The 25,870-nt window shown below is 43.1% G+C and overlaps 1 protein-coding gene across 10 annotated transcripts in view; it reads right to left on the reverse strand.

Moving 5' to 3' along the window:
- Positions 1–25,870, reverse strand: part of Prim2 (DNA primase subunit 2) — a 212,175-nt gene that overhangs the window by 79,436 nt on the left and 106,869 nt on the right. For all 10 annotated transcript variants that reach the window (XM_087565140.1, XM_087565144.1, XM_087565143.1 and 7 more), the window contains one exon: positions 5,455–5,522. In XM_087565140.1, coding sequence (XP_087421266.1) covers positions 5,455–5,522 — 68 coding nt within the window. The remainder of the gene's footprint in view (positions 1–5,454; positions 5,523–25,870) is intronic.

Below are 25,870 nucleotides of genomic sequence, written 5' to 3' on the forward strand. Positions count from 1 at the left end.
ACCCTTTAAAACAAGCACACATCTGCCTGCTATCCTCATGGCATCTTCTGAACAGGAACTGACTGGCACACTACGAGGATCAATGCAGCCCCTATGAGCCCTTCCTCCTCTTCCTTTGGTACCCTCCTCAGCCTTCCTCCCTTAATTATTCTTCCTCTAACTCCCACAGTCCTCTTCCCTCACCCACTAATGTGTCTACCTCTACTCCTAACAGGAGCTGTCTCTGGCTCTCTGCCTGCCTTTGGATCCCTTTCACCTCCGCCAGGTCTAGCCTCAATAGGAGATATCCTAGTCTTACTGCAACTTGATAAGCCAAGGCTGGTGGTGATATCTGTGGATGGCCTCCCCTACTCTGAAGAGAAAGAAAGGAGGAGTGGATGGGGAGAGGAGGTTAGAGAAAAGGAAGAGAAGAGGGTTGGGGATTTGGCTCAGTGGTAGAGCGCTTGCCTAGCAAGCGCAAGGCCCTGGGTTCGGTCCCCAGCTCCGAAAAAAAAACAAAAGAAAAAAGAAAAAAAAAAAGGAAAGGAAGAGAAGAAGGAGAGAGAAGAGGGAGGGAGAAGAGGGAGGGAAGCTTCTATTGGCAACCGTAAAGTAAATAAATAACTTCATTAGTTTAAAAAAAATTTTTAGTATATCTACCATGACAAGTTTAAAAAAAACTAGAACTTCTTTCAACCCAGAAGTCCATGAATATATCCTTCTTCCTTCCCTGCCCTTAGGATGAAGCCCCTAGCAAGAGGAGCCTATATGTCTGTCCCCACGGCCTCATTTCTTATTTATTCCTTGGTAGGACTCAGATTTCCAGCTGTACCATTTTTATAACATTGTGACTGACTATATACCTCTTTCCTAACTCCCCTGTGGTGTGTGACAGTGCTCTACACTTTCCTTTAGCACCTTTGAAACTATGTCCTCTCAGTGTGCCCTGGCTGGACCTTAGGGAGATCTCTCCATGGTAATCTACCAGTTTCTCTTCTGGCTCACCTCCCATTCCACCCCCAGTCCCTGCTGCCCATAAGGTCAAACTCCAATATGCTGTGGATTCAAGATACTTCTTCTCTCTATCTCTTCCTCAGTTAGCTCAACCATTTCGATGACTATAGCCATCACCTAGAGAGTCACAAGCCAACACTGACCACATTAAAGTCTGTCTGAAATTATTAATCCGCCAGCAACCTTAGTCTCCTTCTCCTCTATTTTGGCCTTAAAGACAACATTCTACAAGCAGGATTAAGGCTTCCTCTGGTTTGAGCAGTCAATGTGAGTCACTACTGAGCTAGAAAGAATGAATGCAAAGCAAGTGGGCCTTGGGGCCATCATTTAAGGAAGTCATCACATGAGAAAGCAGGTTACTTAATAAAGCTATGTGCCTGGTATCCATCTCTAATCAAAAGCTTAGCAAGGTCTATAACCCGATAACGTGCTGGTCTCTTGGATGAAGCCAAACCTGTGACTTCTCTGATAACAAACTGTACCTTACTTCACCAGCACGTAGTGTGCACTCAATGGGCACATAGTAGGCACTCAGTAACCACTGAGTGCTGCTAATGTAAAAATAAACTTACTTCTACATGATACTCAGGCAAATGGTTTACTGTGTTTAATTTTTAATGAGAACTAAATTCAATGAAAAAATATGGATGATATTACATCTTCAGGCTCAGTAGTGTCTTATAACAAAAATGTCCTAGATTACCAGGTTAGCAAAAGTGTTGCACTAATTCGGAGTGACAAGATTCTGTAAAATAATTTGGCAATTTCTCTCTACTGTTCTGTTCCTTCGACTTTTACAGGTATCAGAATAATCGCCCAAATGAGATTTATTGAGAAATTTAATTAAAATTCTATCCAAATGCTATTCATCTTCCCTCTTTCATCATTAGAGACACCAAAGTTAGGACAAATAATGATTCCAATAACACCCTCTGAGTCACACAAGTTATACAGTTCCTGCAAATCAATGACAATTATTCTTTTCTAACAAGACTGCCATTAGAATCTCTGGAATCACATGATCGGCTTCCTCATCTCCCTCCCTCTCCCTCTCTCTCTCAGAATGAGTCCCGTGCATCCTAGACCTGACGACAGCTCACCACTCAGTGGAGAATGACCTTGAAGTTCTAACCGCCATACTTCTATCTTCCAAGCACATGTGCCACCACACCCTGCCGATGTCGCACCGGGGAGGTCAACCCCAGGTTTCATGCTCACTACAGAGGCACTCTACCCACGGAGCTATGTCCTTAGCCCCGCTCTTTGCCATCTTGGCCTTAAGAGAGGGAAGATCAAAGGACAACGTCATCCTTGACAGCCAGGAGACAACCCACTATGCTTGAAAGACACACACTCCCTCAGGTTACTCTGTAGAGCAGGAGGTGCCAAGCTGTGCACACCTGCTGCCACCCTACCTACAGATGTCTTTGACACAGTAATAAAATGAGAAGCCATTTGGTTTAATAACAATAAAACAGCAACATCCGGGCCTCGTTGCCTAGCAACCAGTCTTGAATGAACTCCACCGAGAAAGAAAGCCCTAAACAAATGTACAGTTTGTGCAAGTTTCAAGGACTCAGAGAGACGTCGGTAGTTAATCTAAACTCTAGGTGACAATTACCATGCTGAGATGGAAGGAAGAGAATCGATCATGATTGTGTAGAATCAAGTATTCACCAGAGCTAAGACACGACCTCTTTGACGGATACGTGAAACCAGGAAAAATTTAGGGCAAAATGATTTATAAAATATAAAAATTTCATTCAGAAGAAAAACAAAAAATGTCAGAGACATCTGTAGGCATACGTTGCACTTCATTCTGCAGAACACACGCACCTAGTATGTGTGGGTATTATCCTGGCTGCCAGGCCGTGGGAAGACAATTACAGCATCAGATCCTGCAATAGCAGGAAAACTGCCTCTACCTGGGTCAGGCTGAGAAGGGAGCTATGTGACACCTGACCTGAAGGACACACAGCCACTCTCCCTCTGGGTTACAGCTCTTACCAGCAGGGATTCCAAGAGCAGGTTTTAAGCACAATGAAGTGGGGCGGAGGGTAATAGACAGAGAATAGCTAAAGCCAAGGACATAATCACATCTGGTGGGGGTAGGAACTACATCAGAGAGAAAGGCATGAGTTAAGGAAACTGGAGAACAAGCTAGTGAAGTAAGAGACACTTTGAAGATACAATCAAAAGATTTAGAAGGGTCAGAGAGTAGAGATTGAACAACATACTCAAACTTGAGGTCTGGGTTTCTTGACCCACAAGTGTAGCTCAGGGATGTGAAACAAACGTGTATAGGATGAATGTTACTAGGCACCAGAAGCACTCGTCTTATTCACACTCACACCCTCGCCGCACAAAACCAATGACATGGAAAAATGAAAGCCGCTTACCCCAGAGGACAAAGGAAAGAAGAAGGCAGTGGAAAAGATGAAAAATAATAATTTCTGAATGACAATATCTGAGTGACAAGGGAGAAGGGAAAGCTTAGGGACAGAGATGGAGCACGGGGTAAGAACACTGGCTGCTTTTGCATAGGACCAGAGTTCAGCAACCAACAGGGAGGCGCACAACCCTGGTGCTCCAGGTCCAGGGCATCTGATCCCTCCCTGACCTCCTCCCACACCTCGAGAACATGGTGCACACACGTATAGACATGCAGTATACTCACAAAATAAAGTAACCAAATCTTTAAAAACTTAAAAACTAGAAACCCTGAAGAGAAACAACATTTTTGACTATGTTAAGCCTTGTAAATATAAGAAGGCTAAACAAAAAGATTGAGAGAAGGACTTGGAGCAAATATAAGAGTTACAATGTTTATACTTTAAATACTTGAGATCAAATAAAGTCAGGAGATGTTATCAATAATTGAGCAAAGAATACAGACTGTTCATCTCACCCTAAAGCAGAAATGGGTAATAAAGTGTCGAAAAGTCATTCTTCATGGAACTGAGGAGCATGTGGCCACAGTAGCCTCTTTATGACTGACCAATTTGTCCTGTTCTGCCGCCTTCAAGATTACAGTGGCCTGGGTCATTACGTGTGTGCAATACAAGAATGTGAGTAGAGGAACATTTGAAAAGAAATACATACATTCTGAAATCTTTAAAGTGGTCGATACACTTCAAGAAAGTAATTCTGCTTCTGAAAAACTATTCTAAGGAACTGAGAATCTAAAATACAGATAAAGATAAAGGTTTGTATAAGACAAAATGACTAAGCTAAGGCCATTTTGTCCTGACTTTACTTTGTGTCTGCCTGGACACTTCTCAACCCTCCACCCCTCAACAGCACATTTGCCTTGGCAATACTTTTGGGACTGCCATGACCCTGGCCATGGTTCAGATATTTTAACCAAGATAACAAGTTTAAACATAAAACTAACACTAAGAGGAAGCATAAATCATAAACGTCCACTGATGTGGCTTCACCTTTAAAAATGCCGTATGTACCCCTGAGCCGGGGCACCAGCGCACTCTTCGTCTGGTCATTAATAAAAGGATCATACTTTAATTGACTGAACCAGCATGGTTGTCATTAACTATCCCAATCTATCACTTCAATGGCATCATTACTTCAGGCAAGAGAACTGGAGATGACCTCCATGTCTTCAATACATTGATAAATACACTATAACGCAACTGTAAAAGAAAATCCCATGCGATAACTAAAAATGATGTGTTACGAATCATTTCAATAAAGTGACAAGTCTCGTGTTTGTGGTAAGTAGGAAAAAGTAAATTTAATAAACCATCGTTTCAATACTGGCATTATAAAAGCATAGAGGGATGGAATAGTAAGGGCATTTTTCATTTCCTTATACTTTGATTGTTTTATAAATACTGAAGCTATATTCTGTTTATATTCAGGAACAAGCCTCATCCATTCATCAACTCCAAATCAAAGTATTCCTTGGCTTTGTGCTTTAGATTTATCCTGAAGTTGGTCATCTCTACTCAGTCTGACTTGAATGTCAAAATTTAATAACAAACACCAGTTTATTTTATTATAAGATAACTAAATCTTTATAAACTTAAAAATTAGAAACCATAAAGAGAAACAGTACTTTTCACTATGTAAGTCTTGTAAATATAAGTAGGCTAAATAAAAATGTAGAGAGAAGGACTTGTAGCAAATATAAGAGTTACGGTGTTTATACTTTAAATACCCGAGATCAAATAAAATCAGGAGATGGTATAAATGTATGAATAATTATACATGTATGGGTGTATATAACTATATGCATAGTTATAGATATAGTATAGATCTATAAATAGTATAAATGTATAAACAAATAGCTTATACATTCTTATTGAGTGAACCTGTTTAGCATCCTAAAGTCAAAGAGAGCCAAGTATTCAAGTTGATTAACAGAATTCAAGCAAATAAAAGTAAGCACCCTGAAAGTGGTTTAGCATTGAGAAGTGTGACAAGGCGTTGCCTTTCCGTTACCTGAGGTGGCTGAGCAGAGGCTGAAGTCGTTCATCGGACTGCACAGCAGGCAGGGACCTGGCTGTTAGCTGAAATCAGAGAAAAGGGTCAGGAGAGCGACGAGGGCAACACTCTAGGCAAACAGGGCTGCTGAAGGAACACTAAGATGGGGAGGCAGCCCGGGAAACCGGGCACAAATACAAGGGAACACTTCCATATTAAATCAAATGCTTAATCATGAATTCATCGGGATTGAATAACGACATGTTTCCAGCACTCAGCAGGCTGAGGCAGGACAGTGGAGAAGCAAAACAAAAGCCAAAGTTAACTACACTGTCGTGAGGACAGAAATTTAGTTACTTCAAATCTCATCTCTTCAAATGAGAGAAAGGAATATAAGAGAAGAGTTCCACCATCTGAGTTTGTGGAAGAGCCTCTACTCACAAGCACGCTATCTCTGAGAGAGCGCTATACATTAAAATGTATAAGAAGCTTTCCAGAATGATACTAAGACAATGCTGGCATTAGGAGAGGAACTCAGTTATGGCTAAGTAATCAGGAAGTCAGAATACATACTGACTCCCCCATAATTTCCATAATTTTAACAACCTTGTTACTGTAAAAACCCAAGAATACCTTCTAAGACTCAAACCAACTAAAAGTATTTAACGCTGAAACGCAACCTCAAATTAATCTAGGAGAGCAGAACTGAACACCACAGCTGTACAATAAATGCCATGCACCAAACCAACGACAGACTGGCCTGGTGTATTTATAGCCACAGGAACTGAGACTTCCCCTAGGAAGTAAAGACACTCATCCATCCAGAGCATGTGAAATAGACTCAAAACAACAAAATGCGATAAATCTCTTCTGGATTTAATTCTCAAAGGAAAAGTAACGGCCTACAAGACATCCCTCAGTATTTATTATCCATAGCGTCCTCACTCCGCTGATCTCAGGAAAGATTTCCCAAAAACAGAAAACAACTTATCAAACTGATGCTTCATACTATATAAATAAAGATAGAGCTAAATTTAAAATATTCTAATGTAGGTCTTAGGGTTGGGGCTATAAGTTAGTGGCAGAACAATTTCATAAACAAACAAAGGAACAAACAACATAATTTAATCACATGATGACTAGCAGACGTTCTAGGTTTTACCTAAGTCAACACATCCACTGGTTATGAATTTAAAACACAAGACTGTGACACAATAAGATGCTGTGATTTTAGCAAAAGCAGCTCTTTAGGGCTCAGGAAAAATGCTGTCTCCTGTGTCACCACCAGAAAGGTTATCGAAGTCATCAGATTTTATAAGCAAACCTTCAGCCCGTCCTATAATGGAATCCTTAATGCCAAATCCCTCTGCAAAATATCACTTTCACTGTTAGAGATTCCATGTCTCAGAACCAGAGCTGTTCTCTAAGAAGACGTAATTAACCTATCCAGATGTTCTAAAAGCCAGTTCTCTGAGAACAGAGCAGACGGGCTGGACTTCTCCACGCGCCCGTCAGTTTCCACAGCTTCCTAATTAAAGCATCTCTTTAGATGGAAGCAGACACTCTCCACCACAGCACTGCCTGACAGCTGCTCACTACCTCTAGTCCTTCCTCCCTGCCGTCCTCCAGCGCTTTTCCCTGAACTATTAACTCGTCTCCACTCTCTACCACGCCGGCTGCCTGCTTAGCTCCTTTCCTGATTTAGCCCTGACTAGAAGACTGAGATTTTCAAATTAAGAGTTAATTTCTTCCCTAATTAAAATCAGCGAAGACTTCTCTCTCAGGCTCTCAGGTTAAAGTTACAATGACCTTATATCCAACATTTACGAACTTTTCACTTGGGACCACACTAGTGAAACTCTCAGCTGAGATCCAGGCAGCTACACCAGGCAGAGCAGCAGGGACCCAGGTAGAAAGCTGCCTGCTGCAGCGGCTTCAGTTTCCAGAGCACTGTGACTCAGTTTTGAGCCCCTCTACCACCAACTTACTCTTTACTTATTTATTTATTCTAATTTTTATTGGTTATTTTATTTTACATTTCAAATGTTATGCCCTTTCCCGGTTTCCCCTCTGTTAACCCCTTCTCCCACCCCCTCCTCCTGCTTCTATGAGGATGCTCCCCCAGCCACCCACTCCCTCCTACCTCCCTGTTCCTCCTACCTCCCTGTCCCTCCCACCTCCCTGCCCTGACATTCCCCTACACTGGGGCATCAAGCCTTCACAGGACCAAGGCCTCCCCTCCCACCAACTTACTTCTCAGTCTGAATACTAGAACGGGTGACAACAATCTGGTTGTCAACCTGATACATCTGGGAAGAGGAAACCTCAAGAGAAGAAAGGCCTCTGTCCACTTGACCATGGGCATGCCGGGGGAGCACTTTCTTGATTGCCACTGTGGTTAGGAGAGGGGAGCAGAACATGGGCCAGAGGGAGCCAGGCAGTGAGAGGGGCCTCCATGGTGTCTGCTTCAGTTTCCTTCTCTGGGGTCCTATTTGAGTCCTTGCCCTAACTGATCGTAAGTTGCTTTAGCCATGGTCGTTGTTTTCTAAGTGACACTCTTTCCCTTTCCTCAGTCCTCAGGACGTTTTGAAGCAATGACCGTCTGTTAACTTTGGGTGACTCCTGGAGTGTCTTCCTGTTCTGTACACATCTGTGTCTGAAATACTTAGGACAAGGGAAGACAAGCTGTTCTTCCAGCAGAGAAAGGTGCCGCGGAGAGCAGGCTTAAACAGCAGCAAGGAGAGCAATTAACGAGCATAGTGTGTGCAGGGATTCAAGATCAATATCCACACTATGGCTGACACAGGCATGAGCAGGAGAATATCCAGGAAAGGAGCCAGGGGGCAGGTGTACTAATGCTAACGGCAAAGCATGGGCTACACTGCCTTTCAGAACTGGTCTGGTGGCCAAAAAGGGTGATGCAGGAAAATGGAGAGCTCATGACCAGTGTGGCATACACGGGGACCTGTCCTCAAAGCCACCAATCAGTCAGCCAGATTAAAGGAGAATTCAGATGTTTGAAGACAAAATTGAGAAAAGATGATTAAGCGGTTAAGAGCGCCGGATGCTCGTTGCAGAGCATCCAGGCTCAGGTGCCAGCATCCACATGGTGGCTCACTATGAAATGCCAGTTCTGGGCAGTCTGATCTTCACGGGCACTACATGCATGTGGTACACATACATGCATACAGACAAAAATTCATAAACACACAAACAAACATGTAAAAGTATCTTGAAGAGACCCAAGTATGATATGGACCTATATAGTCCAGTAAAGGTTATAGGGCTAAAGAAGTGTAAAGCCTACCAGAAAGTAAGCTGCAGCTCAGGCCATGGCCTGCCTATGCTTCCCAAGCCAGAGACAAAGCGGGTGTAAAACTGTACAGCTCCCACTGAGACCTCACTACCATTGCTACAGCTGTGGCTAAAATCACTATAGCCAGTGATACATTCATATATACATACATACATACATACATACATACATACATACATACATTAACAAGAGAAAGGTGTTCACTTATTTTTTATATAAGTTTTAAATAAAATGAAGACTTCAGAATTGAGAATCGAAGAGAAACCTGCCTATGTTCACGGGTAGTTGTTCACTGGAAGAGAAGAAGGAATCTAATGACGACTGGGGGAGGGGCTTGTAGATTCTTCACTGTGTCTGGGTCTTCAGGAATACTTTCCTTTTCTGTGGGAAAGAGGAGGGTTGCACAGTATGATAGCTTTATGGCCTGCTCCAGGGGAGAAAGGGCAGGGAGTCGGTGAGTCACCTTCCTGCCTCGGTGGCCTCCCCACACGTGGTTGGAGTAGTGCTCTGGCAGGGTCCCGGAAACCATTCTCGATGATCACCAAAGTCTACTCGGCATACGCAATGGGAGGTTAGGTATCTGCTGTCCTTAGTAAATGAAATAATGAAACAAACTGAATTACTTCCTCTAATAGACTTAAAAGTTTTGTAACACAAATTAAAAGCAATTACATTTGTTAGTGGGAATACACCAGTTCCATTTGGGGCTGAAGCTAAATAAGTTAATTCTATTTTGTTTAAAAAAAAAATATCTGAGTAAACCACTTTGCCTGCAACACCGAAGCTCACAAATGCTCTGAAAAGTGGTTTGTTGTCAGCCAGTGACTAACTTGCAGCACTTGCAGAAGGCCTCAGTTGGGCTCCAAGCATCCACAAGGAAGCTCACGACTGCCTGTAATTCCAGTGCCACAGGATCTGACACTTCCTTCTAGCCTCTGAGGATATCACACATGCATGTGGTGCAAGTACACATATGCAGGCACTTAAACACACACAGACAAACATGCAGTCACTCACACACATAGACACATGTGCAGGTACTCACAAACACACATGGACACACACACACATGCAGGCATCCATACACACACACAAGGACACACATGCAGGCACTCACGCATACACATGAACATACTCATGGACATATATATAGGCCCACACACACCTGCACACACATGTAGGCACACAAACACACACGCACAAGGAAATAAAGTCATTTCTCTACAGAATTTTCAAGGGGCCCAGAAGGAACCTGTAGAAAACAATATTTTATGATTTTTTCAGAAGATAGGCATGAAAAGAGGGGCCATGATTAAATGAGGAGGAAACATGGTCAAATGTAGAGAATGGATCTTAAAGAAACAGCAGATGCTTCCCAAAGGTGCTTCAGTCCGTTGACAATGAAGAGCAGAGTGGCTCACTCTGAAACAATAAATCCCCTCTCTGAACTCCTCACCCAGCACTGGCGAAATTAAAACACATAAAAATGACGAGAGAATACGGCTCACTTGGGAAATATTGCTTGGTTGTGTTCCCTGGTGGTTTCACCCTCTACCAGTTACCTCTGCTTTCTTATAAAACTCAGGCGATATGAAAATGTCTGACGTCACAGGCGCGCCTCTGAGGTGGACCGTGCAGAGCCAGGCACTGTAGGGCACTGAACACTGATTACTAAATCAGCAGAGCGGTGTCCTACCACTGAGACAACAGAGGCAGCTCTGTGTCTTTATAAAAAATAAGAAGAATCAGATTTAGATGTTTAAATAATAAAGGAGAAAGTGTTTCTCAAACATCACGTGCTTCTCCCGGCACAGATCTAGGGTGGCCGTATGCATCCTGTAATTCCCTGTGGTACCAACTCAAAATCTGTCCTACTAAATTAAAGATGCACATATTACGCTTTGCACATATCTTAAAGGACAGAGGAGTCACTGTTCATTTTCTGAAAACAAAAGGCGACAATTCTCCGAGCAGATCTCACAGTCACAGGAAGATGCTGGGTTAGATGAGGCAGGCTGCTCAGCAGAGCTATCGTTTTTTTATTACTGGGACCAAAGCAGATGTCAAAGAAAATTAACTTTTACAAGCAGCTGCTCTTTTAACTTCATTGATTTTAACAACAGAGTCCTGCGTCCTTCTGAACTACTTCTCTGGTAACAGCAACGGTGGCTCCCAATCACCAGGTCCACACCAGGAACATCTAAGTTCTATTTCTACTTTCTCCTGTGGCCAAGTTTGCTCGCCCAGCTCCTAATCTCCCTGGACAGGTCAGACTGCTCCTTGCTAATCATAACACCTAGTGCTCGAACACCCCGAGAACTTAGCCCTTTCCATGATGCTCTAGAACAATTATCACACGGCATCAGCGTTATCATTGGTCTGTGGCTCTCCTGTAAACTGCCCTTCCTGCTGCCCACCAACACGACTTTCAGTACAAAGGTCCCAAAACTGCCAAGGGAGCTTGCTGTGCAAAACAGGTTCCATCTGCGTTCTAAGCACGCTGAGTCGTTTGACTTCCAAAGAATATTAAGCATTGTAGAGGTGACAGGATGCTCCCAGCTTAGGGGGCTGGCTGACTGGGGACATGGACACAGACAGCTCAGCTCAGTTCTGATGACGCTATCAGGGTACTCTGGACACTTCACCATGTTGCTATCATTTACACACATAAAATACAAGACTAAGTGGAGTGAGAAAGGGCGTGAGAGATAGAGACCAGAGAGGGCACACGTGGGCCATTTAATTTCCCCTCAAAAAAATCTTGTGGCTTTGAGAGTACCTTCACACTTTAGGCTCAAAATTCTTTAGCTCTAGACAGGCAGTCTCACATGAACTGACAGACTTTCTCCTCCGTTTCTGCCTCCTTCCCTCTCCTCCTTTCTTCAGACTTGGAGAGTAAGCCCAGGGCCTGGTATTTGCTAGACAGGACCTGAGCTGCTAAGTCTCACAATCGGTCTCCCAGCCTCCGTCTCCACAACAAGCTTCTCAGGAACAAAAAGAAATCTAGTAAATGAGACTCCCAACATTCCACTGGTCACATCCAAACTGGAGCCTAAACGGTTTGGTGACCTCTTAGGAGACTTTCCTTACGGAAGGACAGAACCACATAAGTAAGGATTTTTTTCCACATTTAGGACATTCCCCACATGGTCGGATCACCCACTGTCTCGGAGGCAGCACACTCGTCAGCCCTGTCATTCCAAACGACAAGTTCTCTTCAGTCTACTATCACTCGTCCTACTCAGATGAAATATGCGCTGCTTCTGGACACCTCTGGGTGGGGACAGTGCCACCATGGTGGTTTGCAGACTGACTCTCTCGGATATCCTACACATCTTATTGTTTAAAAAAAAAAAAAAAAGAAAGAAACCAGCTGATATTTTCACTCTCCCTGATGATACGCTTGGGCTGGAGAGGTGGCTGAGATGTCTCTGGACATCTGACTCGTACTCACTGCAACTACTAAGAGATGAAGCTAACATTTGCTTCAGCCAAAAATCTTTATATTCAAAGACACTACAAGCCATTTAGGTTTCTAGATGCTGCCTCACTTAATAACTCTGTGAAACAGTAACTGGAGTACTAAAATCCCTTCTTACTGTATTTTCAATCACCATCTGCCCTTTAAAGTATCTGTACCTAGCCTAAATATAGATTCGTTATTTTTTTCTGCACAATCCAGGAAAAAGCAATGCCCTCCTGGGTTTTGCAGAACGGAACTGTTCCTTAAGCAGGGATCTTAAGCTAAAGTGTTTTAGATGGAAGTCGCTCACAAAGCCTCCTAAACAACCACACGGATCATACTCCGTGCAGCGGAGACACCAACTGTCTCTACTGACTTCTAGCAAATGCCTAAAGGGCTTCCCAGAGAACAGTGGTCTTCACAGCGCATGCCGCTCATGCTCTCTAAGTAGCTTACTTAACAATTCTTTAATCCCGCTGAGTGGAGTTGCCACTGCCCTGACACTCTTCCGTGCAGTGCACTATGCTTGTGATATTTAACCCTCTCTATGTGGCCCATACGTAGCACGTTCCTTATTATGAGATCTGGAACTAACATCAAAGGAGCCACCATCATATTTAATTACCAAAGTAAAGAGACAGAGAAGAGATAAACATTCTCTGTGTAAACACACACTTTGTTTGCTTGTTTTTGCAACAGTTCCACTAACCCTTGGAAGTGAGGCCAGACAATGGAGAATGAGCCCAGCTGGTGGGTAAGATTTGTGTGAATGCTTTGGAAGTGGCCATTCTATAAAGCACAGTCCTTAGAAATGCACCTGAAATACTAGGGAGCCTGAAGGTGACTATCAAAAAGGAGACAGAGAAGCTCCCATTTCCCCTACAGCAGAAACCTCAAACCACTGCTCCCTCCGAATATGCAAATCTAGGACCATGGTCCACATGCGTGAGGACAGAGCCCAGTGTGCCTGGGCATGTCACTGGCTCAGCGCTTACTTCTCTATGCAGACACAGATATTGTCAGGTTGCCTGTCAGAATCTATGTGCTTCAGGGTCACTGAAAGATGACTGGTCACAAAAATAAAGTTAGAGGACAGTAGACAAAGGACAGCCAACATCGACATCGACACACACACACACACACACACACACACACACACACACACACACACACGACACTTGTACTGACACACATGTATACATTCAATAGTCAAATGAAGAGAGAAAAGTTACTGTACTGGGCTGAAGACACACCATCTGGACTTTGCACCCCAATGCTATCATGCACCTTTAAATAAGACAGACTTTCGAAAGGGCCTTATTTCATCAAAATTTAGAGGCAAGAGTCTTTTGATCTGACTGAAGAAATGTGAAGAAACTGCATGTTTTGAATGTTTCAATAAACATATGTGGATTGACAGAATCCCTTCCTTCCCCATTTCGTTCCTCATCTTTTTATCTTGAAAGTAAAATACTTGAGATTGTTATGGTTTCAGCTTTCAGTTTTAGCATTCTGCAATATTAAACAGATTTTTATCAAACTTGAAATCTTCAAGTTTCTGAGTAATGACGTCATATTTTAAAAGTCCTATAGTTTGAAGTAAGTAGCAACCGAAACCCACGCACTGTTTTCCCTTTCTAAACTCCATAAGTCTGTGATGGCATAGTCTCTTCAATAACAGACCACAGCTTTTGAACATACTGCATTCACACCAACGCATGAGCTCAGGGCCACTGGAAGCCATTATGTAAATCAAAGAGAAAAGTAGGTATTTTTTTATTATCTCTTGTTTGCAGATTATGACCTTTTTCTACTTTTATGTCTAAAAAATCCAGGGAAGGAGGACAGGAGGGAGGGAGGGAGAGAGCGAGGGAGGGAGGGAGAGAGAGAGGGAGGGAAGGAAGAAGGGAGAGAGGAGGGAGAGAAGAAGAGAGAGAGGGAGGAAAGGAGGGGACGAGGGTTGGTCTGAACCCTTACCTGCTAGCTTAAACATTACAAAATAATAACAACAATGTAGCTATTATAACAATATACCACTGCTCTACTAACCCAGGTTATTAACTCCTGTCTAAACGGTGGGATGAAGCAAACCTTGGACATTACTGTTGGCAGCATGTGTGTGAATTCTGGATGTCTGTGTCATATTCTATACTTAACCTCACCAACCATGGCATAAAATCAAGAAACAGGGACAAAGAAAACAAGTTGAGAGTTATGCTTCCTTAGGAATAACCATTTAGTTGTTTCATATTTGTAAAACCTCATCTGAGACCAAAATAGCTGGGTGAGGCTTTAAAAGACCTTGGCACACGTTGAACTGATTGCTTCCCAAAGACATTACTTCATACTTTCTGGCATGAGCCGTTTGATGGTGTCTGATGGATAACCACAAGACAAAGGGCAAATCTGAGCAACTGCATCCTTTATATCTGGTATTTCCATGATTTATTATAGATTGATAGAAAAGAAAAAGAGAACCAAAACCCAGAGGCAATGTTAGTTCCAAGAGATCTTACCCATAATACAGAGAAAAGTCCCAAATTTGTATTTTGAAGCACTTACTGTTTATCCCTAAGCCTACCACACTGCAATTAAGAAAAATTCTGCATCTTACATTGTTTTCTTTTACATTTTGCTTCCTCTGATAACATATTTTGAACAAATGAATCAGAAGATCCCCAGGACGAAAAAAAGCGCAAAACCACCACTCAAGTTTGCTTCTTGTTGCTATGATAAACATAATGACAAAAGCAACCTGAGGGAGGAAAGGATTACTTAAACTTCCAGGTCAAATCCATCACTGAAGGAAGTCAGGTCAGAAGTTCAAGGAGCTGGAGCTGAGGCCATGAAAGAGGCCGTAGCTTGCTGGTCCTTCTCAACTAGCTTTCTTATCCAACTCAAGAGAGCCTGTCTAGGAATAGTGGAGGGAAAGCAACCATCAATCAAGACAATGTCCGACAGACAAGGCCACAAAGTAATCCTGCAATCCATCCACTGAGACTCCGTCAGATGACTCTAGACTGAACACAACTGACAGACAAAGCTAACTAGGGCACCAACTAAAGCTCGACCTTTCTTCCTCTACCACGTACAGCTCTTGGTTTATGCATTTTAATCAAACACAAGAGACCAGCATAAAGTTGAGTGTGTTCTACTAAGATATTACAATAATGTTGTGTGAAATATCAAACACTTCACAAAATTTTACCACAAGATTTTCTACCAAGAACAGCTATTTGCCACTGAGATATTTTTCATAAAAAGCATTGGGCTGCATGTGGAGGACATTTAATCTCTGCATGTGGGAGTCAGTGGCATCTCAGTGAGCTACAGAAAACTAGTCTATGCAGCCAGTTCCGGGCAGCCAGGTCTACACAGTATGCCCTTGTCTCAAAACACAAACATATTTATAGATAGATAGATAGATAGATAGATAGATAGATAGATAGATAGATAGATAGATAGATAGATAGACAGACAGACAGACAGACAGACAGAAGTAAATAAATAGATAGGACCGACGGACAGACAGCCTAATAGTCAGTAAACATTTATAATTAAAGGCACACCATCGTAGGCATACAAGCAGCAAAAGGCTTAAGGAAACTGGAGCAACAGACTGACTTGTCAGGACACTTTAGAAGTGAAAGCTGCCATTTTGTGCAAGCCAAGAATGAATACGCCATTCAGTAACACAAGCAAGAGCAGAGCTGGAAGAGAAGGTGAGACACTCAGCTAAGCCTGAACTGCCGTCACACATGCAGGCAGAATATCTACCTGGGCTCATGAAGTCAAACCAAAACTCCGATCAGTATCAGGGAAGTCTGCAGGCTTTCGGGCTTTAGCATGAATTCTATGCAGAAAACCAGTGTGGTCCAGTGACCTCCTGAAGCCTTGGTGCTCCCTCATACTGTCAGCATCCCAGTTACCCAAGTCCACGGGTACTGACACAATGGCTGGCTTGAACGCAGCTGCTAAACAGTGGCCTGACTTTCATTGCTTTATCAATGTCCGGATGACGATGTGTCTACTGAACACATGTGGCCACCACGTTCTTGGAATGTACCCAGTCATAATGTGGTACAAAACATACACCCAATGTCAAAACTCCCACATACAGACTGTAAAATACCTACTGGTTTTTGTCCACTGATATACTGAAGTAGTTTACATACTGAACTAATTAAAATACTTAAAATTAACTTCGTCCTTTACAATGTCTATGTGCATAGTAGAAAAATATAGTCTGTGTGGTATTTCTACAAAGGACAAAGGACTCTGGAACCACCAATGACTGTGACTTCTGTCCACCATACAAGCAGGACATAAATGGCAGGAACATGCCCTTTAAGAGCATGAAGAAGGAGATTAAAACATTAACCATCTGGGCGGTTGAAGTTAAAATGCAGTGGCAGGAGCTTACCTACCATGTGTAAGGACATGATTTCAACCCTCCCCAGGGCCTGGGGGACTGCCCAAACTACCAGAGTTATGTCCTATTGCAAAATAAAGTATTTTGCATATGCAAATTTTAAAACATATAAGATCTAAAAAAGCATACTCCAATATGAGATCAAAGACAATAGCATACACAAGGTCCCCAAGAGTTAAGAAAGGTACATTTCTTTAGTAAAAGTAATAGCAACTTGTAAATATTCATATAAAATTATAAAACCATATATCATGATCTACCACCAGTTATGAAAAACCATAAAGACACAGCCCTTGTTACATCGATAAATACTTCATCAAACAGGATATGAATTATAAATTATGAAGCTCTAAATTATATATTATTCAGGTGATTTGTTTCACCTCAATATGCAAAATAACTGAGTCCCTCGGATGCAAAGCTGTTTACCCCAACTCAGGCTCCTTCTTGATGATCTATTCCTTCGCTATAAAAGTTGTGAGACTTTCTTGGTGCTGACCTTCTCAAACGTCATGATATCCTGCCATGAGGTGGGTCTTCACAGTTCCTGCATGGCATTGAGGGCTCTTCGCACATGATGCCACTGCTCTTTCTTTATCCTAAGGAATCCACCACTGTCATTATCTCTGAGTACGTCCTCTCCTGCTTCTGATGGAGAGGTGCTGCTCCATGAATGCTGGGCCCACCACTTTACCATCTCTGGCTTCTGTTTTTTTTTTTTGTTTGTTTGTTTGGTTGGTTGGTTGGTTGGTTGGGTGGGTGGGTGGGTGGGTGGGTGGTTGGGTGGTTGGTTGGGTGGTTGGTTGGTTGGTTGGTTGGTTGGTTGGTTGGTTGGTTGTTTGGTTGGGTGGTTGGGTGGCTGGTTGGTTGGTTGGTTGGTTGGTTAGTTAGGTGGTTGGTTGGTTGGTTGGTTGGTTGGTTGGTTGGGTGGGTGGGTGGGTGGTTCCTCAGTGTGATAGTCAGTAACTAGCTCTGCCCATAGCGAGCTTACTCGTCTGGTGTACTAAGTTCCTCACCTCAGTGTATTTGTCAAAGTTACTTTACTTTGTTCGTTCTGTTTCTCTACATCACTTCTGTCCTTACTGCTGAGTAACTTAAGCTTATGTGTTGAGCCCTCTATCCTCATGACTCTGCTTCATGAGGTCTGGCACAGTAGTCTCCCCTTACTCAGAGAGTAGATCTCAAGACCCTTTGTAGTACTGAATCTACGAACAGTACTAAGCCCTACATATAATTACATGTTTACATGTATACATACATACCTATGCTAAGGCTAGTACATTGGATACAATAGTAATTTTGGACTATGGCTGACTACACAAAACGAAAGCCCAGGATAAGGGAGTACTATTGGTCGATGGTTGGTTGTCTGCAGTATAACACTATAGTAGTATAGCAGTGGTTATACTTCACATTTCTATATTTTGTGTGTTCGTGATCGCTAAAGATATGACCTACTGGGTTTAGAAACATGTATAAAAGTGGCCCAAATGCAAATCACTTTGAATGAATTTGAGAATGACATGCAGGATGAGTCCCAGGCACTGTTCACCAGTGAGTCTGCTGTCTGACACATGCTGTCTCTATGGCAGATTGAGCCTACAAAGCCACAGAAACAGCACTAGAATAAGGCAGCCTACTGGGTTATTCAGTATACCTGCCCTCCATAGCTGGTGGCTTATACCTGTTTATATCGGTTCTTCACCTAGCAGGCTGGCATGACCCTACAAGACAGACATCCATTTCTTTGGTAGTAGAGCAATAAGTTGTTGTCTCAAGGGTACTGGAGAAAGGTCAAATCCAGGACATACAATAAAAACAGCTTAGAAAACTCTGCCTCCAGCCAGGTCATACTATAACACAGGCTCAGACACCTACACAAGCGCATCCGTTCAGAACAGCCTGTCTTAGCCAGTGTTCTACTGTTGTGCAGAGACACTAGACCACGGCAATTTTTATAAAAGAAAATATTTAATTGGGGCTTTCTTATAGGTTCAAAGGTTTGGTCCATTTTCATTGTGTTGGGGAACATGGCAGGACACAGGAAGGCATGTGCTGGAGAAGTATCTGGGAGTTTTACATGTAGGTCCACACGCAGTAGGAAGAGAGACACTCTGGGTCTGGCTAGGGCCTCTGAAACCCCAAAGCCCACATCCAACAACACTTCCTCTAACAAGCCCACAGCTACACCAACAAAGCCACACCTCCAAGTCCTTCTCAAGCACTGCCACTCCCTAATGGCCAAGCCTTCACTTATAAGATGAGCCTATGGAGGCCAGTCCTATTCAAACCACTACACAGACTGACTTCTCATAGCCATTGCAGGAATTCCTTTGGACCTACACTGTCCTCTCTTGCTGTTTGCCCATGGTTAATCTCATGGAGAACCCAAAAGCAAGAAGAAAGGAGCACAGACCAGCTATGTGTCCTGAATTTCAAAGCCATTCTCTCACTGAAATGACTCCATTCCTCAGTGTCTCAACTTCCTCACCCCGTTAACATGTCAGAACTACAGAGACAGGAAAGACACATGCAGTGCCCGTCACCTGCATGCCAGCGAGCACATAACAGCATATCAGGTTCTGTTAGAGCCACGGATGATGCTGACCCCGTGATGGTGGATTCTGACCCCACTAGAATAAAATTTTCACTGTAGCATTATCACCTCTACTTGAATCATATGATAAGGCTTCATGGAGAAACAGTATCTTATTCGCACATTTACTGAGGTCTCAACTTATTTCAGTTCTCATTTAATCCAGTCTGCTTCTGAAAATAATCAAATTATTGGCTGAGGATTTAGTTTAATGGTAGAGCACATGACTGGAAGTATGAGATATGAGATTCAATCCCCAGCACAAGATGGAAAAAAATAAAATTATTTATTGCTTATGGTTTTTAATAAAATACTATTTTTGCAAGTTAAATATGCTTGTGTCTCACTCTGTCTAAATATGCTGCTTATATTACCATAAAAATAAGTTTATTTCTGTCCTAGTTTCATTTCCATTTCTGTGATAAAAGAGCTTGACAAAAAGCAAAGCAGGGAAGAAAGGTTTTAGTCTTGCTCACAGCTCCACACTATAGTCAGGTACTGTGCAAAAGTCAAGGTGACTCACACAGGTCAAGAGCAGGGAGAGATGAACACATGCATGCCCACTTGCTAACTTGTCTGTGCTTACCACAGCACAGCCACACCTCCTTCCTGCACACAGGGTCTCTCCTTCTGCATAACACAAGACTTCTTGGTCTTAATGGCAACTACTGTATTTACTTAACAGGAGTTGCTAGGTTTAGCTTCCCCTCAGACTCCATGGTTCTCCACACACAAACCCATTAACTTCTCTGTTCCTTGCTGGGCATCTAGCAAGGGAAACCATAATACATTCTGGTTGGATTTTCAGCAGACAAAGTGCTTTATAAATCAGAGTGTGAAGCAGTCACACACACACACACACACACACACACACACACACACTTTTAAATATCTTACTTAAATATTTCCTGAACCATACATATTAAGTATGTAATTAGTACAGTGGGGATCCTAGAATGTTCCTTAAAGGCCATGTGCATATTGGACAAATATCCAGCTGTAAGAGACAAAGGAGAAGTCCCCCGTAAAACATCAATAAGAGCACAGTGGCACAGTGGGTTACACTTTAAAGTGTATCTCTCAACACACTCCAAGGAACATCTGCAAGCTACCCATGCTTGGACAGGAGAAAGTCATTAGAGATTAATAAAAGTCTACAAAATAGAAGTAGTCTATAGTAACCTTCCCTGCTCCTGTTATTCCTGAGTCATTTTAACTTGGGCACTTTTCTTTTTCTAGCACACTAGGACACATTAACCAAGCAATGGTGACCGATTCCCAGTGCTTGTTTTATAAAACAGACTCTGTAAATGTTCTGAGTCAGCAATCTTCAGAGAAAGCAGGAAGGGACCATGTGTGTGATATGCATAAATGCACATGTGTGTTTTTATAGGGGGCACAGCTACATGTACACAGATGTGTGCATGTGAACACGTGTATGCTGCACACAGAAATATGTTCTCCAGATGTGTCCATCAATCTCACTTTATTGAGGCGGAACTCTGAATGAACCCAGAGCTGACTGATTCTGACTAATCCACTGAACCAGCTTGCCCCAGACATCTTATCTCTACATCCCTAGAGCTGGGATCACAGGGGCCTTCACATCTTCCCACAGTGTGTGTGTGTGTTCTGGGTGTTGGAACTCCAGGCCCAACACCTGCAAGAAGCTTATTTTACTCCCTGAGTAAATTCCTAACGCTCACGATTCTGTCCCAGTTTTAGGCCAATGACTAAGTGTCAGGAATGAAATGATTATCGTGGGATTTAACTCATCATCTTTATTCTCAGATGGCATTATCAAAAGCACAGGGATACAGGTAACTGCTTCACGGATGGGAAATTCTCAACGATGTCAAGGAGTTTGCTCCAGTGAACACAGTAGCAAGCAGGTCAAGACCCTAGGCCAAATTTTTCAGACTCCAAAGTGGAATAAATTCTGGCACAGTTGCACACTAGTCACTTCTGTTTGAAATCTGTTCACTTGCAAATTTCAAGCTAAAACTAATGCATTTTACTAATTAAAAATTAAGTGATATTAGTAGAGTATCTTAATATCTATCTCATATGTTTGTATGTGTCTAGAAATGGACATGTAAGAGTACTTCTCACTTGCTCAACTTGGTAAACTACCCACCAGACAGACAGACAGACACAGAGAGAGAGAGAGAGAGAGAGAGAGAGAGAGAGAGAGAGAGAGAGAGAGAGAGAGTATTTCATAATTTAAAGGAAAGATGTGGAAAATTTTTAAATGTAGTGTTAACAGCCAATCTGCTGAAATTGGGACTTGCCAAATTCAGTGAATATAACTATGCCTTAGCTTTTTTGTAAAGTGAGAAACTCCTATACATCATGGGATTTGTGGATGTTAATGCATACACTCTGGACTTCAAGTATAGTAAGACATGCTTGACATCTGATATTATAAATGCTCAAGGTACCTTTTAAATAATAATTTTAAAGTGTGTTGTATACTCACCACTCGGTACTATTTATAAACAATATCTCTTTAAAATATGACAGAAAAACCTAAGAATTAAATTTCATAATTTTTCCCCAGCACTAGATTTCACTAGCCTTGAACTCCTGAACTCAGTTGATGCTGGGGCCCAGATCCTCCTGCTTCTCTCAGGGAGCTTCAGGTACAGCTGCACTCCCCCCATCCACACTCCCAGTGTGTGACATCCTCTGAGAGTGACTGACTCAGAAAATTAGTGAGTAAAATGGCTGTGCAGTTTCTTAGATAACACTGCATTTTAAATCACACCATGTGCTCTTTAAACCACTCATCGGTACAGTCTGCATTTTTATTAAAAAAGAACGTTTGTACACACCTGAAAATCGATCTTTCACGGCTAACTGTGCTATATTACGAATGTAATGGTGGCTACAGTATAAGCTGTTTAGAAGGCATAATGTCAAATAACATCGTACCTACATAGCTAACTGAAGCAGGTGAATAGTATCTCAAAATATCCTAGGCAGAATTTCCCTTGTAGAAATTCCTGTTCACTCTAGTGCTTTTCTTGCAACACTTATCAGGGTCCACAGATGCTACAAGGTTTGCATCCATTAATCCTTCCTTTAGCTTCAATTCCAGCTGACCTAAAAGGGATATCTCCATGAGGCAATGTTGAGCTCAGTGTACTTCATCATGTTGGAACATTTCTGTATAATGTGGTGCTGATACTAAATTTTTAAACCCATCATAACCTACAACCTTCAAAGACTACAATAAAACTTCACTATTTATTAGTTTTAAACTAGAGAACTTCCAAAAACTACTATAATATTTAAATTAATTTCGTGGGAGAAATGGCAAGAAGGAGCCTGTTGAATATTCTACAAATCTTGAAGACTCAGGCCAACAGAGGTAAGATTAGGTACAGGCGCGCGCGCGCACACACACACACACACACACACACACACACACACACACACACACACACACACACACTCTGACCTGGGAGCCTGTTCCCTTCCTCTGAACCTGACTTTGCATGTATCACACTGAAGACACACAGATGACCTCATTGCCTCAACCTGGCTCCATGAGTGTACGCTCTGCAAGGAAACAGGTCATGTCCTGCATTTAGAACATCACAGAGCATAAGAGTGTTTTTCATACATGGGGCATTCAATAAAAACAAGGGATGAAGGGAGAGAAGCAGGTGAACAGTGCCACTTCACCTGTGGACACAGCTCAACTTTAGACAATTCTTTGTTCTGGGCTGGTCCGCTGTGTTAATATGAGACCTGTACTCAGTTACAATAATTGAAATAGGGTAGGGAGGAGAGAGACAGAAGCCACAATACCACAGACACCATCCTTGTATACAACACAGTGGAATATCACTGAGCATTACAACGGAATGGTACATTGATGCAAGGACATACATGAAAGCATGTTGCATGAATGAAGTCACAGAAGACCACACGCACATGATCCTGAGCAAACAAAAATGGCCCCAAAGGGAAGTTTCTACAGTCAGAAAGCTGATATCTGCCTAGATGTGGCAAATGGTAAAAGTGATCAGCCCTTCCTTTCATAGAGGGTCAGCATTAGATTGGGATTGATGGAAGCCCTGTGAACATAAAGATAGAAGACAGACATCTCCAGAAGCAGAACCATCCTTTTAATCAGAACAACTGAAGGGCCACAGACTGAAAAAGTGGAAACTGTGTGCTGTTGCACTGGGGGCTTCTGTAGAACTTGAAGTAGGAAAAGGCGTATCGAGGTGGGGTTCAGTGGATCATTTTCTGGCCTTAGTTCTGCCTCTGCGGTTTCAGATAGGAATTGCTGGCAGCTATTTTGGGGAAAGAGGAGGGAGTGAGGTTCCAGGCAAGCATTTGCCAGACTCAGATATTTTTACCCGTTAGTGCTGAAAATGTTTCCAAGCTGACTGAGAGGCTACCCGTACAGCTCTGTGAATCCAAGAATCATAATGGTAAACTTTAAATGGATGAATTATATGGCATGTAAATTCTCTCTCACATCTGGGAGCAAAACAAGGAAGAGGACAAAAGAAGCAGATATGGTCACCACTTGAACTGTACTTTTCCCTGTGAAAGAAAACATTCAGTAACCTCTGCAGGACCTCCTGTCCCTCTTTTGCCTGACCAGCTCCAAACCAGGCCTGCATCTCCCACTGCGCACACCACCACAGCACCTGGGTGCAGGATGTGAAGGCAGGCAGATGTGCCAAGGCCACAAGCAGCTCTGGCTCCATACTGATGTGAGTCAGGGACAATGTGAGCAGAAGTAAGGGATACCACAGCTCGGGTAACAGCAAAGCCAGGCCCTTTCACATACTGGCCTCCGACCACGACAGTCTGTATGCAGCATGTTTAAGGGGGAAGCTCCGTAAGGCACAGGAGTTTATTTATAAGGAGGTGAAGTTAGTTCCTGAAACTCTATCCGAGGAATACCGTTAAGTTCAAGAGGTAAACAATTCAATGACTTCCAGAAGCCCCTGAAACTGAACAGATGTACATTAGTCCTCCTCCCTCCCCAAATATATATAAGGGTAAAGACAGAGACATTCTCAGACAAGCAGGGCTTTTTCTGAGAAAAGGAAAAACCAGCTGGACCGTCTAGAAGAGTCTAGACCAACTGAGACGCCTCAAAAAGACACCCTCCGCCCCGCCTTACCAAGCAGTCTGCAGGCTGCACAGCAAGCCCTGGGTCTCCAGCTTCTGAGAGCTGGACAGTGTCGGGGAGGACTTTGCTAATGAAGTTGTCTTGAGTCATTTCAGCTCCTGCAAATGACCTTCTACCCATATTCCTCTTAGTAACCCCAACAAACTGGTTCACCAAGCTGGATGCCGTGGTATCCTTCCTCTGATCTGTTGGGTGCCGCTGTGGGATCAACAGGCATTTGTTCCCATCTCCCCAGAAATAGCAGCACACAACACCAAGTCACTTATGAGGCACCTAGCCCCACCAGCATGGGAGGAGCCCATGTGCCCTAACCAACTCAGAAAGACCCTACTCCTGAATGCTATTATGTTAACAGCATCTGAATTTGGACACAGTACTTTCAAACCACAAGAGCATATCCTTCTGCCTTCATGACTATTTAAGAGCACTTGCAAAAATAATTATTCCCAAATATATTCAGATGAAACATGACAAAATAATAGAAGTTGACCGCCTGATCAGGTGGGCACTCCTGAGGCTGCAGAGCGGAGGAGACCACCAACACTGCCCACCCCTGCCCACATCCCTGGCCCAAGAGGCAACTGTATAAGGCCTCTAGGTTCCCGTAGGGGAGGGCCCAGGAGCGGCAGGACTCCTGCGCCTGAGACACCGCCGGAACCTGAAGGAAACAGACCGGATAAACAGTTCTCTGCACCCAAATCCCGTGGGAGGGAGAGCTAAACCTTCAGAGAGGCGGACACGCCTGGGAAACCAGAAGAGACTGCACTCTGTGCACATCCAGACGCCAGAGGAAAACACCAAATGCCATCTGGAACCCTGGTGCACGGAGGCTCCCGGAAAGAGCGGCGCAGATCTTCCCGGTTGCTGCCGCCGCGGAGAGAACTTAGGCAGTACCCCACGAGCAAACTTGAGCCTTGGAACCGCAGGTAGGACCAACTTTTCCCCTGCAAGAAACCTGCCTGGTGAACTCAAGACACAGGCCCACAGGAACAGCTGAAGACCTGTAGAGAGGAAAAACTACACGCCCAAAAGCAGAACACTCTGTCCCCAGAACTGGCTGAAAGAAAACAGGAAAACAGGTCTACAGCATTCCTGACACACAGGCTTATAGGACAGTCTAGCCACGGTCAGAAATAGCAGAACAAAGTAACACTAGAGATAATCTGATGGCGAGAGGCAAGCGCAGAAACCCAAGCAACAGAAACCAAGACTACATGGCATCATCGGAGCCCAATTCTCCCACCAAAGCAAACACGGAATATCCAAACACACCAGAAAAGCAAGATCTAGTTTCAAAATCATATTTGATCATGATGCTGGAGGACTTCAAGAAAGACATAAAGAACTCCCTTAGAGAACAAGTAGAAGCCTACAGAGAGGAATCGCAAAAATCCCTGAAAGAATTCCAGGAAAACACAATCAAACAGTTGAAGGAATTAAAAATGGAAATAGAAGCAATCAAGAAA

This window comes from Rattus norvegicus, chromosome 9, assembly GCF_021556685.1.
Source record: "Rattus norvegicus strain SHRSP/BbbUtx chromosome 9, alternate assembly SHRSP_T2T, whole genome shotgun sequence".
In the NCBI taxonomy this organism is placed as follows: Eukaryota; Metazoa; Chordata; class Mammalia; order Rodentia; family Muridae; genus Rattus; species Rattus norvegicus.